Source organism: Vombatus ursinus, unplaced genomic scaffold, assembly GCF_900497805.2.
Source record: "Vombatus ursinus unplaced genomic scaffold, bare-nosed wombat genome assembly UNPS02014797.1, whole genome shotgun sequence".
Taxonomy (NCBI): Eukaryota; Metazoa; Chordata; class Mammalia; order Diprotodontia; family Vombatidae; genus Vombatus; species Vombatus ursinus.
In genome coordinates this window covers 4,566,223-4,582,630 of record NW_020954575.1, presented here as the reverse complement: position 1 = coordinate 4,582,630, position 16,408 = coordinate 4,566,223, and the positions used below count along the sequence as shown (strand labels likewise).

At 43.6% G+C, this 16,408-nt stretch overlaps 1 protein-coding gene across 1 annotated transcript in view; it reads left to right on the top strand.

Moving 5' to 3' along the window:
• Positions 1-12,035: 12,035 nt before the first annotated feature.
• YPEL2 (yippee like 2) overlaps positions 12,036-16,408 on the top strand; it is a 36,481-nt gene continuing 32,108 nt past the window's right edge. The window contains exon 1 of the mRNA XM_027870608.1: positions 12,036-12,188. Within this exon, the coding sequence (XP_027726409.1) occupies positions 12,147-12,188 (42 nt within the window). The 5' untranslated portion in view covers positions 12,036-12,146. The remainder of the gene's footprint in view (positions 12,189-16,408) is intronic.

Sequence of the window (16,408 nt, the reverse complement as noted above, 5' to 3'; positions counted from 1 at the left end):
TTTCCTTGCTCTTCCAATGCTAGGATGGATGGGGTGGGCAGATTGGGGGGGGGCATTTTACAGCTCTGAATTTTAGAAAATTGAGTAGAACTGGCTGTTGTTAAAAGAGTGAGGAAATTGGCTGGCATTGTACAAAGATTCCTTTATTTTGCTCCTTGGTCAGGCTCAGCAAAGAATAATCCATAGGTTCTTTCGGAGGTTTACTTAATGGAAAGAATAGTTTCTCCCCAGCCACCTTCTTGGGAAACAGACGGTCTTTATTTTCATTGTTCCCCTCCTCCCCCTTTCCTGTCTTCTATTTAAGAAAGCCCCACTGGAGAATATGTCTCTACTTTCCCAGTCTTGACTTCTTCTTCTTGGTTTTGAAGTATGTCCTGGGGGACATGGGAGCTGAAGCTGATAGATTGAAGCTGGGCTAGTTAAGTGATACTTTGTACTCTTAATAGAGCCTTTATCTGCAGATTGGAAATTGTTACACTAACTTTTTATTTTTATTTTGGCCCCTCTCCATTATGGAGATGAGGAGAGCTGAAATGTTGAGTTCAAGGTCCTCCAGGGAGTTAGATTCCCAGGAAAGGGAGAGTAGTATTTCTGGCTCCTTTTCTTGCACTATAACTTTGATCCTAGACTTCAATGCACTTGCAGTAGTGTTCCTCTACCTCTCTTTCAGCTGAATTTCTTGCCATCCAAGTCAGGTGGTTTTCTTTTCCCCACAAGTTCAGCATAGCTAGATCTAACATTAACTGTGCAATTTCCCCCTAGAACTAGAGCTCCAGAAGAGAAGATGAGCCTGGAAAGGAAGGGATAAGAGAGACTGTAAGCCTGCTTTTGTTCTGGAAGACAGGGAAGGAAGACTGAAGGAAGCCCACTGAATTGATGACTGAAATATCTAGGGAATGTGCTGAGGCATCCTCTAGCCTCTTATCCAGTCCAGGGGGTGTCATGGCCCAGATGTTGGAGAGTGTGCACAAGGAGGTGGCATTTTGAGTTGGCACAAGGAATTGTGCTTCCTTACTGGAGTGCTAAATGTGCTTTCAGGATTATAGAACAGTGGGAGCTGCCTTTGATGGCTAGGTGGTCCAGTGGATAGAGCACTGGGCCTGGAGTCAGGAAAACCTGAGTTCAAATTTAGCCTCAGACACTTACTAGCTGTGTGACCCTGGGTAAGTCACTTAACGCTGTTTGCCTCAGTTTCCTTATCTGTAAAATGAACTGGAGAAGGAAATAGCAAACCACTCCACTATCTTTGTTAAAACCCCAAATGGGATGATGAAGAGTTGGATAGGGTAGAAATGACTGAACAACAAAAAAACTGCCGTTGAAAAAGACAGACAACTGGTATGAGTAGAAAAACCTCCATGGGCTCATTACTCAACAGACCTGGAACATTCAGTTTAGAAAACTGAAGATTTTTGAAGGGCTTGCAACCAAGGGGATTACACTTTTCCTTCCACTGCTTTCCGTGAAAAACTTTGTGTAGCACCTGCAAGGTATTGCTGGCCCCGCAGGAATGTATTAATGACCCATTTAAAAATTCAGCGTTCATAAATTTATTCATTCATTCAACAAATACAACCTGCAGGTCATTGAAGGCACTGGGAGAGATAGAAAGCTGATATAAAGACATAGGCTTTGCCCTCATGGAGCTTCCAGTCTCCATGTTTGTAAACTACAAACACAGGTGACTTTAATGCTCAGGATTATATGAGAGCATTAGAGAAATATCATGTCATTTGAGGTCTGACATTATAGTTAAGCACCCATTGTAGGGATAAGTAAAATCTCTATGGATGACCTGTTGGCATCAAAGAAGCCTAGGAATTTAAATGATGAAGAGCATTCTAGGTACAAGAAGAAAAACCATCAATTATCAGTGATTAGAAGTAGTGCTGAGGCAGGAGAACAGAGGGCATTGTGGAGGAATCAGAGCAGTCCAATCCATCTGGAAAGTAAAAGAGGGAGGGAGTAGTGATATGAGATAAGGTTGGAAAGTGTAGGTTGGCACCAGATTATGATGGGCCTTGAATTTGGGGCAAAAGAGTTTGAACTTTGTAAGGTAGGCAGTAGGGAGCCACAGAAGACCATTGAGCAGAGGAATGACATGACTAGATCAAGCAAGATTGTTCTGGCAGTAATATGAAAGGCTGCAGTGTAGGGAGCAAGAGTAGATGTGGGAGGGCAGTTAGGTGGTGCAGTAGATAGAGCTCTGGCCTTAGAGTCAGGAGGACCTGAGTTGAAATCTGGCCTCAGACACTTGACACTTACTATCTGTGTGACCCTGGGCAAGTCACTTAACCCCGATTGCCTCAGAAAAAAGGAAAAAAGAGTAGACGTGGCAACTGTTAGAAGGCTATTGCAATATTCTATGCAAGTAGCAATTCGGGGCCAGTGTGTCAGAGGGAATTACTGAGAAGAGGGGAGAAGGAGGTCATAGAAAGGTAGGATCAATAGTAATCTATCTCCCTGAGAGGTGAGGGATAGAGGGGAAAGAAAGTTGATCCCGGGATTATTATAAATATTGTTGAAAAGGTGAATGGTGGGGTCTTAGACAAGTAGTGAGTAAGGAAGAACAGATCAGATGGAAAAAGATGATGCTCTGAATTTGGGACATGTTAGAGTGAGATGCTGATGGGTCATCTGGATAGAAATGTCCAACCAGCAGGTGAATTTGGAAGTCTGGAATACTGAAAGACCAGGATTGCTGACATAAAAATTTGGGAGTCATCTTCATAAAGGACTATTTGTGTTTTGAGGAAGGGCTAAGCCTGCTCTCTAGTTGGATTTGGAGGTTGAGTTTTTCTCTTCTAATGGATTGACCATCCATTAGTGTGTGACTAAGAGAATGACCATCCATTAATGTGCTGATGAAGACAGGGTTTCTTGAAGGTGGAGAGTGTGTTTATAGCATACTTATATTTAGCATACCTAAATCACACCTCTCCATGTTCCTAAAAGGACATAACCACCATACTCATGGTCTAGACCAGGGTTTCTTACATTTTTTTCCACTTATGACCCCTTCAGTGCTTCTTAAACTGTGGGTCACAACCCCATATGGGGTGGCCACCCACAGTTTAAGAAGTGCTGGTTCAGACTTCATTTAGTTTTGCTACTTAGACCTGTGTGACCTTGGGCAGCTCATTCAACTTCTTTTGGACTTCTCAGGCTCCTCATTTGGATATTAGATGGCTTGATGAGATGAGAAGTTTCCCTTCCAGCTCTAAATCTTTGATTCTCTCATCTTCTGTGCTAGATCTTCCAAAGCCCTAAATTCTTTATCTTCTAGAATTGCCCTGCAGGGGAACTTGACTGGACAGAAAAGGAAGGTTAGGAAGCCAAGGACCATAGAACCACAGACAATGTCAGCTGCAATGGGACTTCAGAGCCAATCTAGGCCAACCACCTCATTTTGCAGAGGAAACTGAAGGCCAGGAGGTGAAGTGACTTGGTCACAGTCATACAGATACTAAGCAGCAGAATCATGATTCAAACCCAGGTCCTCTGACTTCAAACACAGTTGCCCTTCCACTTCCCTGGGCTGCCTCTCAAGAACAGCTAGCATTGATTTCTTCAAAGCACTTTTACATGTTATCTCCATTTGCTTCTCACAGTAACTCAGGAAGGAGTTGGTATTGTGATTTCCATTTTATAGATGAGAAAACTGAGGCTGAGAGATATTTAGTGACTTGTCCAGGGTCACCCAGCTAGTAAAATAATATGTGGCCTGGTTTGAACATAGGTCTTCCCTGACTTCAAACCCTGTAGATTCTCCATTGCCACTTAGTTGACATTCTCCAGACAGTTGTTTCTTCCTTTGGGTGGAAGGGGAACCACATGGATTATGCACAATATTGTGTGCATGTCCTAGGCTTCCTTTCTCTCCTTGAATTTCCCAATAGGACAGAAATTCAGCCAGTCCGTGGTGAGAAGGGCCATAAAAGGAGCCTGCCGGGAATATGGCCCTGACAGTTTGTGGAGAATAGTTAATGGTTAGTCTGTAACTATCCTATATGGTTAGTCTATGGATTCCCAGGCTCCTCAATGGATTTGAATGATGGGAGGCAGGGTGCTGGCTGCCATTGAATCTCATCTATTGCTGGTCTCATCTTTTGGGCACATAGCCTCTCAGTGAATATTAGTTGTCATCTAATTGTGGAAACAGTTACAGGTACTGTTCAGTCTGAAATAATTTCTCCCTATCTGGTTTCCTCTGGTAGAATGTAAGCGCGTTGAGGGCAGGAACTATTTCATTTGTCTTTGTCTCCCTGATGTTTGGCATATATGGAATCTAAGAAATGCTCATGGATTGATTTGATTGACATGAATTCAAGGCAACTCATTATTCAAAGGAGGTTTGAAAGTCACTTTCTCTATTTTTTCCTTTTGAATGGGAGGCAAGATCTGTCCCATGGTGGCTCTTTCTTCATGTGAAAATTAATGATCTGGGCAGAAGGAAAATCACTCCCCAATTTATTATCCAGGGAGCTGCCAGGGATGAAGGCTGGTGAATCATCTTTGTGTTTTTGCTACAGACTGCCGACCACTGGAGCATGAGGCTGCTCAAATATGATCCTTTCTCTAGTTGCTTTGAATACCAAAAAGAAATGTTGACTTGGTTTCTGAGATGTGCCCTACAAATGAACTCTGGGATTTGTAAATTGTCTGTAGTCAGGAGACTTCTTCATGGGGTTGGGGAGGGCATTAGGCTTTGAGGATGAGAGCAGGTTTTGAGACATATATTTGTCTCTCACAGTTGCCCATTGCCCACAATGATAATTATGAAAATTGAGAAAGAGGCCCTTCCTGGTGCCATTAATTGGGATCACATCAGTTTGCAGCCATGGGCAAATAAATACCCCATGAGATATTTTCCAGCATGGCTAGCCCAGAGGATTCTTCCTGGACAAGAAAAGGAAAAAGTTCCAAGAAGGACATCTGCTCAGAGGAGCTGAACTCACTCTGGTTTCCAAATGACTAAACTTGTCAGGAAGGGAGCATCCCTAGAATAAGAATAATCCATCTTGAGCTACAGGGTTGAAGCCAGGAGGAAAAGGAATTTGAGGTCTTTGCTTGTATAGTTGGTATTACAGAGCCCTTCCACCAATAGTCACAGCCTTTAGCTGAGCGTCTCCCCATAGGCAAATGGGGTCACATATCTTTTCCTTCCTTTGATTTTTGCTCATGGTGCTCCTGTAATTGGAATATCCTCCCTTTCTCTTCTTCTCTGCTTTTCAAAATCCTGCTCACAGATTTAACGTTGGAAGAGAACTCCTTAAAAACTCAGCACAAATCCTTCCTGTAGCCTTCCTTCATTCATTTTTCAGTCGTGTAAGACTCCATTTGGGATTTTCTTGGCAAAGATACTGGAATGGTTTGCCATTTCCTTTTCCAGCTCATTTTATAGATGAGGAAACTGAGGCATACAGGATTAAGTGACTTGTCCAGGGTCACGCTGCTAGGAAGTGTCTGAGGCCAGATTTGAATTCAGAAAGATGAGTCCTTCTGACTTCAGGTCCAGCACTCTATCCACTCTGCTGTCCCTCCATTATATCTTTCTTTTTGGTGAGGCAATTGGGGTTAAGTGACTTGCCCAGAGTCACACAGCTAATGAGTGTTATGTGTCTGAGGCCAGATTTGAACTCAGGTCCTCCTGACTCCAGGGCCAGTGCTCTATCCACTGTACCACCTAGCTGCCCCTTTGTCCCTCCATTCTAGAAGCAGCCTAGTGTGATGGGTAGGACACTGGGCTTGAAATCAGGAAGATGTGTTTTTAATGCCACCTCAGACATTTGCTGTCTGTGTGGCCCAGAACAAGTCCCTTAACCTTTCTATGCTTCAGTTTCTTCAGATGTAAAATAAAGGGATGTACAGGATGATGGCCTCTAAGGGCCCTTTCAGCTCTAAGTCTATGATCTTTCTCATCTGAAATCTGACAGCATTTGTCTATATTGTTCATTTGGCAATTAGTCATGTGCTATCTTATGATGCCTTTTGTAGTATTCGAGTCTTGTTTTGCTTAATTTTTAATGTATTTGTGTCCTTTTTTCCCCTCCAATTAAGTTGTAAACTCTTGAAGGTCAAGGACCTTGTCATTATATATAATAACAAAAGTAGATAGTATTTATATAGCACTTGTAAGGCTTGCAAAACACCATGCTATCTTCCATCTCATTTGATCTTTTAAACCCCTACAGTAATCAGCAATAGTGTCCTTTCACTAATAAATGATAGACTGATTCAGGTTGTGTTTTCAGGAGTGAAAAATGTTTAAGGGATTTTAGTAAATGTTCACTCAGTGTGAGACTATGGAGTGCTGGAGCAGCCAAAAAAGTTCATTTGATTTTGGGCTGCACCATTTTGCTCTGCCTTGGACAAACATCTGGCATATTGTACTCACTTCTGGGCACTGCATTTTTTTTTTTTTTTGGCTTTTTGGTGAGGTAATCTGGGTTAAGTGACTTGCCCAGGGTCACACAGCTAGTAAGTGTCATGTGTCTGAGGCTGGATTTGAACTCGGGTCCTCCTCACTCCAAGGCCAGAGCTCTGTCCACTGTGCTACCTAGCTGCCCCTGGGCACTGCATTTTCAGAAGGGATGTTGACAAGCCTGAGAGCAGAATGATGGAGGTCCTCTACATTTTTTTGATTACACTCACTCCATTAACAGAAATTTTTGAGCTTGTACCTCTGATATTATTGATATTATATAATTATATATATTATGGAATTTACCAAAATAGAAATTTTAAAAAGTTAAGGTATTTGATACTAGATTTAATAGGGAGCCACTGGAGTTTATTGAGTAGGGGAGTTAACATGATCAGATGGGCACTTTGGCAGCTGTGTTTGGAGAAGGGGAAAGATGAGATTAGGAAGCTGTTGCATTAGTCTAGGTGAGACAATTAGGGTGGTGACTGTGTAAGTGGAGCAGAAGGGATGGCACAACTAAAGAATTGACAAGATTTGGCAACTTGATTTGTGTGGTGAGAAAAAGGGAGGAACCTGGGAGACTGGGGCAGGGGGATGGGTGGGGGTGTATGGGGGGGGTGGTAGTCCCTTGCACAGTCATAGGGAAATTGAGAAGAGAGATGGGTTTTGGGGCAAAGACAATGAAATCTGCAATGATGATCACAGCTGTTAGTCACCCCATGAAACTCACTCTGTCCCACCCTTCCTTCCTCCAAAGGTTGTTTTGCTTGGTGGGAAGGGTGGGGGATTCTAGGTGATCTCCGGGGCAAAAGGTAGGAATTTTCCTAGTGGTACCTGAGCAGTTGCTGCTATGTATGCCAGGGAGCCAGTAGTAAGGTCATAACTTCTCTGAACTGGCCCCTACTAGACTTGGAAGAAGGGAAGTTTGGGAACGTTACACAGGGAAGAAAGGGATCAGAGTTGGGGGGGAGGGGGAAGAGTGTGGTTGTCTTGGAGATGAGCCCTGCCCATAGCTATGGTGTGGAGGGTAGAATGCAAACTCTTTTCCTCCACTATGATTGATTGGTCACTCACACACCTGAGGGGTCAGGCTTTAGCCTCCTCTTTGAAGCATACTGTTGTAGATCCTGTCATATCAGGCCCAGTTGAAAAAACTGGAGATATTTAGTCAGAAGAAAAAACATGTGAGTGTGCTCAATGGGTGTGTGGGTGTGTGGGTGTGATGGTGGTCACGGTAACACAGGAATGTAGGACAGGGATTAGATTTGCTCCACCTGTCCTCAAAGGGTAGAACCAGTAGTGAGACACTTTTCGGTTTGATGCGTCAAAGGTATTCAGAAGCAACGTGGGCTGCCTCAAAAGGTGGTGGGTTCCTCTTCCCTGGAGGTCTTCAAACAAAGGCTAGATGATTACTTTTTGGCAGTTGTAGAGAGAATTCCTATGGGCACGGATTGGTTTAAAGAATACAAACCCAACACAAGTGCCTGGTACCTAGTAGGCACTTAATAAATGCTTGTTTGATTCACTTGATGGCCATTGAGATCTCTTCAGACTCTTCGACTCTGAAATTTTGTGATTCTGTGCTGTGACATTCTGGCTTGCATCCTGGCCTGTGCTGCCTCAGGAGGATGAGGAGATTTAGCAGGATTAAGCTTCCGCCAGAAAGCCTGCTTGCTGCCCAGGAGAAAGGAAGGATTTAATTTGAGGATTGGCTAAATAAAACCAAACTTTGACAACAGGTATACATTCTGTGCGTGGGCAGCAGTAACAGAATGATTTTTATGAGGACATTTCCCTGCTCTCCTTTTTAAGTTTCTTAACTTGTTACCCTTTTATTATAGAATTTCTGGGATGGTTTTAATAAAAATCCTTGTATTTCTATAGCACTTTTAAGGTTTGTAATGTGCTTTCTTCACAATAACCTGATAAAAGAGATGTTGTAGGGTAATATTCCCATTTCATAGATGAGGTAACTGAGGATCCAAAGAGTTATATAACTTGCCTCTCATCACATGGCTAGCAAGGGCATGAAATGTGATATTCTAATCCACGGCTAAGACCAGGGCTGCCATTCCTGGTAATGCCTGAATCTCCTGTCCTCAGTGTGAGGCCCTTCAATGCCTAAGGGATCCTCTGTGTTCTGAAAGTAATTAAATAATAGCTGTGGGAACCTCTTCATTCAGCCATCTCCCCTCTCTAGGGTTTTATTAGGTCTAAAGGAACACTGACATTAAAATGAAAAAAGCTGCCGCAGCTGTCCTATCCTTGCCCCACCTTGTTGGCTTCCCTCCTGGTAATTTTGATTACTGTGGTCTTTGGTTACTTGTGTTCCTTAATAGCGAGCTACAAAAATGTGGAGCTAGGCTAATAAAGGTGGCCAACACAGCCCAAAGTGAGTTCCTGAGCCTTCTATGTAAATTGTAGTAGCAACGGGGAGAGTGTCACTGTCCATCTCAGGGATGAGGAAGTTCCTTTCTTGGAAAGGTGTCATTTTGGTCATCTAAAAGACTTCATTCTGATGCTTTTTATACCCATGATCTTTTCCTAGTCCTGTTTCCTTTAGCCACTGAAGACCAGTGACAGGTCTAGGGATAAGTCTTTTCTTTTCATTGCTCCAATCCTGAACTTTGCACCTCTTTCTAGTCACTATTCCCACCCAACCCCCAATTTGTTGGTCCTGATGGCGGCTAGGGAGACTGGACTGGACGGTAACTAGTAGGGAAGGACAAGAAGGTAACCTGATCAGCTGATGCTTTCAACAAATCTGTAACATAGTTTTATTTTTCACCACATCTGTGATTTTACTGGTATAGAGATCTCTGATACAGAGAGAACCTCTGTCTGTCACAGGGATCCATAATTTCCCTTTGGCAGCTTATGTATGGCCCATACATATGAAGCCTATGGGTACTGGAATGCCCCTTCCTAAATATATAGAGCACAATTCTATGAAGCCTACAGACCCAAGAAAGTTTCAATAATTTTTTTTTAGGGGCAGCTAGGTGGTGCAGTGGATAGAGCACCGACCCTGGAGTCAGGAGGACCTGAGTTCAAATGCGGCCTCACACACTTGACACTTACTAGCTGTGTGACCCTGGGCAAGTCACTTAACCCTATTGCCTAGCCAAATAATAATAATAATTTTTTTAAAATGCATACAATGAAATGCATAGGATTACAAAGGAAACCACTTATATTGAAATATAGTTCTCAAAATATTGAAAAAATTCATATAACCCCTAAAATCTATCCATGGTCTCCTTGGGGGCCTGGAGACCACAGGTTAAAAGCCCCAGATTTATTGATCTATATAGTCTTCGAAGCTTACCTGGGGACACTGAGAAGAAGAGACTTTCCCAGGGCAAGAGGGCCAGTGTGTCAGGGGTGGGTGAACCTAGTCTTAATGGTAATCATCATTTTTATCTTCATCATTATTGCTGTCATTTATATAGTTCTTGAAGGTACATTTACCTTTTTTGTGTACATTGTTTTATTTGAGCCTTCCAGCCACCTTGAATGGATACTGAAGGCATTGTTATCTTCACTTGACTGAAAGAAACTGAGGCTCAAAAGAGATGAATTAATTTGCCAATGGCTACACAGATCGTACCAAGGGGAGAATCACACCCAAGTCTATCTGAATCCAAAACTAGCACACTGTCCATTACACTACACTGCCTCTATTGCATTCACGTATTTGCAAGTTCTCATTTAGTCATATATGTGGTCATTAGCCTTCTTCCCATAAACCATCATTTCCTGGTTCTAGTAGCCAGGACTACCCTTTTCCATTTCGTGTTTCCAATACCCTTCCCAGTCACCTACTGACTTTCAACCTTCCCTCTTGTGATTTGCCCTTGATGTTCATTAAAACTTGTTTTTACATATAGGAATGGGGGCAATATGTTTTGCTCAGATCCCTTAGTGAGGGTCTTATTAAAGCATTCATTGTAACACCAAAACTCTAATTAGATGGGGGAGAGTTGTGTTCTATATATTTAGGAGGGGGAATTCCATTACCCAGAGCTAAGCATATTGGACCAGTATTTGAGGAAGGGTCACCCATACTTAGGGCAGCTAGGTGGCACAGTGGATAGAGCAATGGGCCTGGAGTCAGGAAGACTTATCTTCCTGAATTCAAATCTGCCCTCAGACACTAAATAGCTGTGTGATGCTGGGCAAGTCACATAACTCTGCTTGCCTCAGTTTCCTCATCTGTAAAATCATCTGGAGAAGAAAATGACAAACTCCTCCAATATCTTTGCTAAGAAAACCCCAAATGATTTGGACTTGACTCAACAACAACAGCATCATCCATACCTGGGGCATGCCAAGGGCCGCCAGCTCACTTAGCAGGGTTAAGCCATCTTTACTTCTCCAGTGTGAGTGCAGCAGAAGTTCCTACCCCCAGCTTGGTCAGGGCTAGAATGTAAGGAGTGGTGGTGGGAGAGGCAAGGGGATGAAGAGAGCTGCTTTGCTATAATGTTGACTTTGTAACAATGGATGTTACACACTCACAGGATCGTAAGTGTTTGAGGTGGAAGGTCAACTAGTCCTACCCCACCATTTTATAGATGAAGGAACTGAAGCCCAGAAATTTTGTTACAAATCACACAGGGATTCCACTCGGGTTCTCTGAATCTAAATCTAGGGGGCTCTTTCCTTGGTACCACTCTGTTTCCCATGTTATTTACATTTAATTTTTCTGTTAATCATTAAAGGCCAAAGGGATACAAATCTTTCCAGCCCTTGTTTTCCTCAACTAAGTCTCCCTTACCTTCTTCCCCTACCCATGCTGTATCAGCATAGGCTAGCCCAGCCTAGAAAAATGACTCTTGGGGTTCTTCAGCTCTAGTCCTTAATCGTTGCATCCTGTGGTTGATCACAGTCTTTTCCTTTGGTGTGGCTCAGAAGAAAAGTTTGTTGAGATAGGACCAGAAAGCTGTGTTCCCCGGGGAGAAGGCTTGTAGGGGTTTGAGGTCACTTTTTTTTTTTTTTTGACTAATTCTGCTTGGCTTCCCTGTGTTATTTGGGGAAAGCCCATTGGTAGAATTTGTTCCTGGAAGGGTTGAGAGAGGGGCCTAGAAGATTTCTTTCCAGCTTGGATATAAAAGTCAAACTTCTTTAAGTGTTCTTTCCCACACTGAAGAAACCAGAAGATGGTGGAGGCAAGATCAGTCTGACTGCTTGGTGTTAAATCTCTAAAGTAACCACATCCCTTGGCCTTTCCTTCCTCAGGAGAGAGACTAAGGCAAGATATGATTGGGGGGAGGAGAGTTTTTACCTCTGTTTTGTTGTCCTGTAAAATAAACCACAGACTAGTCAGAGCTAGGTCCTGGGGCTGTAGGTGCTGAGTAAATGCTTGAGGAAAGAGAGATAAGGTAAGGTCTGAGAAATCTAGGTCACAGGACTGGAGCCAAGCCCCAGTGTAACTCTGGTCACCTTGAAATGGACTGAGGGCACTTTGCTCAGCAGGGTCATGAGGGAGAAGTACTAACCCTTTCCTAGATCCCTAAACAACTGATTCTGTGCCCTGGCTGTGTATATCCTGCAGGATCAGCCTCTTGAAGGCCAAAACAACTACAAGACCCTAACTCCATCCTTTCATCGTACATCCTAACCTTCTGGTCTGTGACCGGCACACCCATGACTCACTTGGGGGCCTTCAGAGCTCCTGTCTAAGTCAAGTCAATCGCAAGCATTCGTCAAAACACCTCCTATGGGCCAGGCACTGTATTTAGTGCTTGGGATGAAAAGAAAGGTAAGAACAGTTTCTGCCCTCAGGGAGCTCGAAATCTAATTGGGGTGAGGTGAGGATGCTCAGTGAAACCACTAAGTACAAACAAGATAAAATACACAATACCTCAGGGAAAGCACTAGCATAGCAGGAAAGGGGACTGGGAAAGGCTTCTTGTAGAAGGTGGGATTTCAGCTGGGATTTGAAGGAAGCTAGGAGAGAGAGATAAGGAGGAACTGGTATGGGGGACAACCAGTGAAAATGCACTGGCGGAGTCAGAAAAATGGAGTGTCACTCAATTGGCTATGGAAATCTGTCTTACCCTACAGGAAAATAGAAGGGGAAGGGGATAAGAGAAGGGGGGAAGAAATAGAAGGAAAGGCAGACTAGGGGAAGGAGTATTCAGAATGCATGCCATCTTGGGGTGGGGGGAGGGGCAAGATGGGGTGAAAATTTGGAACTCAAAATCTTGTGGAAGTAAATGTTGAAAACTAAAAACAAATTTAAAAAAAGATTAAAAAAAAAAGAAAAATGGGGTGTCTTGAACCACTAGGAAACCAGTTAGCCAGTTGTCAGTCACTGGATTATAGAGTACTTGAAAAGGGGGGAGATGAGGGGAAGAAAAATGGAAAGGTAGGTAGGAAGGGGCCAGGTTACAAAGGACTTTAGAAGGTGTTGGCATTGGAGACAGACAGCCCCTTTCACAGCTGGCAGAGGGGTTACATGGAATTTTTCCTCTCCGTCTTCTTGTGCTGTGAATGGTTAGCTCTGTTTCTCCCTCACCCCTCCATTATATTTCTAGAAGCAGATGACAGTGCTGATTCCTGTGAAATAGAAGATGGTGAGATCATTCCATGTGATTTCAGAAGGAACTATGGAGGGTGCATGTTGGGGGGCTGGCTAGCTTAGTGGCTGAAGCTGATGATGAAACCATCAGTCTCCAAATCTTAGCGTCCCGGGCAACTTTGCAGCTAGAGGTATACAGAGCTGTTGCCAGTCAGCATTGGTAGAGGGAGTTTCCTCTCAGGGCTCCCTAGACCAATGAAATCACAGGTTCAGGAACACACCCTCCCCACCCTACCCCACCCCTTGCCCCACACACACACCAATGAAATCACAGGTTTAGGGACACACCCTCCCCACCTCATCCCCGCCCCCCCAAATGCTCCCATTTTTATAGTGTTTTCCTTATAACACCCCCTGAGATCAAATCTGACATTTATATAATGCTTTTAAGATTCACAAAACCTTTTATGCATTCTCATTTAATGAGTAGAAATACTTGCTACACTTACGGGTGAGCTGAGACTCAGAGAAAAATGACTAGCCCATGGCTGCACTGTCAATAAATGTCAGAACCAAGGTTATGATGATCTCAAAAACCTGGGCATGTGAGCTCTGCCTGCATAGGAGAGAGGATGTCAGACTGGTTTGTAGTTACGTAAAACAATTTAATAGCACTGGCGATGAGCTTAGGGATGTGTAGAATCAGAAATGATGTCTCCACTTGAAGGAGTGTCAGTGCTGAAAAGAAAATGCAGAAAACCTCATCCTTTAGTTCTGGGGCTTTGTTGGGTATGGGGCCCTTCGTTCTCTGTTCTTTGTCAGAGATGGGGGGTGGGCAGTGTAGATTCTCCCAATGGACCTACGCTCATTGAGTACAATGGTGGGTGGAATCACAGCATTATTTAAATTGTTAGTTCTCTTTTTTTGTTGAACAAGTGTAGTTGAATTCACATAAGTTAATATCTATATGATGCAACTCCTTTGGATTTCCACTGATTTTGTTACCCTAATTCCAAGCGTGTTCTAAAGAACTAAAAATTGACTTTACTATACCTGGGAAGATGCCAAGAGGGAAGGCTTAGCAGGGAAGTGAGTGACTTCTGCATCTTATGGTATGCACAGGGTCATTAGGTAGTGCAAGGCACTGGGCATTAAGCCTTGGCACTCCAGAGCATGAGTTCTTCACCTTTTTTGTGTCACAGATCACTCTGGCAGTCTGGTGAAATCTCATATTACTGTGGTTGGTTACCTTTATTTTTAATAGGAGGAAATGCTAAACTTCATTAGAGGTTAGTGAAAACTTTTTTCTCCAAAAGTTCACAGACCTTTTGAAATTTATCCAAGGACCCCTTAGGAGTCCATAGTCCCCATATTAAGAACCCCTGTTCTAGAGGAATTGTATGTGTTACTGGGGGAATATCTCTGCAAGTATGCTCTTCCCATCGTGCATGAACTTTCTTCTCTTGGAAGCTAATCTGTAATCCACCAGCTGACCTGTGTAAACTGGTCAACTGTGTGTCTCTAACTGTGTCAGTAACTCCCAAAGACTCATGTTGACATGACCTGGATTTGATAATGAGGAAAACAGTTTGAAGGCCTTGACTTTTGTTGCTTGCACTATTATTGGCTGCTGTGGAGCCCAGCCCAGGCTTATCTCTGAGAATGGACTCAGGCGACAGGGCCTGTCTGACCTGCTGTTGAAATCAGCAGGTAAGCCCCCTCTCTTAACCTCCCTGTCTTCCAGTGAACTTCATCTGAACCGAGTTGGATAATAAAGACCTTGGTTGTCCAGACTCCTTTTACTTCCAGTTCAGATTTCTGATTCAAATTCTGTCCTGAGCCTAGGGATGGGGTGGGGGAAGAGTTTATCCTTCATCTGGTTGTTTACGTATTAACTCCCTTCTGCCCTGAAACCTAGAGAAGCAGAATTTAGAGGTAGCTGAGGTCAGGCGATTGTCTGTTTCTAGTATCTCTTGCCAGGCCAGGGCCCCCTTGGGGGATGGAGTGGGGTAGGGAGAGGGCCTTTGTGTCTTTGGGGTTGACTATACGTGTTCCTCAATCAGAAGAAGAGAGAGGGATTCCAGTCCTATTCCAAACTTTAACTTGAGAGGCAGCCATGGTAGTGTGCCAGGAGTACTTAACCTGGCATCTGTAAACTTGTTTAAGAAAAAAAAAAACAAAACAAAACCAAACCCAACTCTCAAACCAAATTTTAATTATGTATTTTCTTTTATGCATTTGAAAACATTCTGAGAAGGGGTCCATAGACTTTACTTCCAGACTGCCCTCGGGATGTAAGACACACATGAGAAAGGTTAAAAACTGCTGGTAAATCTAACATCTGTGTTCAAGATCCACCTAGATGTATGACCCTGGGAAAGTCACTTAACTTTAGAGCCTCAGTTTTCTTATCAATAATAGAATCTAATTCATAGAAATGTTGGGAGAATCAAATAAACCTGAACTCAAATCTAACCTCAGACACTAGCTGTGTGTTCCTGGACAAGTCACCTCTGTCTGCCTTGGTTTTCTCAATTGTAAAATGGAGATGATAATAGTAATACTTTACACAAGGGTTTTTTTTTGTGGTTCAAATGAGATTTTGTAAAGCACAATGAGATTTTGTAAAGCACTTAGCACTGTGTGCCTGGAACATAGTAGGAGCTTAATAAATGGTTGTTTCCTTCCTCTCTCCCTTCCTTCCTTCCTTCCCTCCCTAGGAAGAGAAGGATTCAGATCCATAGCCAGTCCAATAACCCAGCACTGCAAGGAATGCCACCAACCATTGCTTTCTCACTAGATCTCTTGCCAGTTTCATGCCCGTGTTAAGTTGTCCCAAATGCTTTGTCTCCTATTTCGTTCCTTTAGGCAGTCTTCCCTCAACCAATGTGCCCTTTGGGCTTAGCTTTCCCTGGGAGATTAGAGCAGAGAAGGGGAAAGCAGGGGAGGATGCTGGAGACATTGACCAAATCCTGTTCAATGGTAGGGACCCTAAGGCTCACTTCTGCTCTAGGTATGGCATGCCGGGGCCCTGGGTTGTGGCTGAAGGGAAAGGCTGGCTGACTCTAGCCCTTTATCCAACGTTGGAATTTGACTTGGCTAGGAAACAATTGTGCATATGCTCAGGCTTTACATTTTGGGTGGAAACTGGAGGCTGTAGGTTCATAAGTGTCAGGAGATACAAGGAAGGGCTGTGTTCAGTGTGTGGGCTGGGGGAATGTGGTGTGGCCTCCGGAGCCAGGCCCTGTCTCTGTGGGATCTGCCTGAGCCAGGCTCCAGCTCTAGGAATGTTTTTTAGTGATGTTCATTCCCTGGGCTGGACCCAGCTAGGACATTAGCTGTGCTTTGGAGTAAGTAGCAGAAACAAAATGTTCCCAAATCTGGATCTACAAACTAAGAGTGGCAGTTTTTCACACACACACACACACACACACACACACACACACACACACACACAC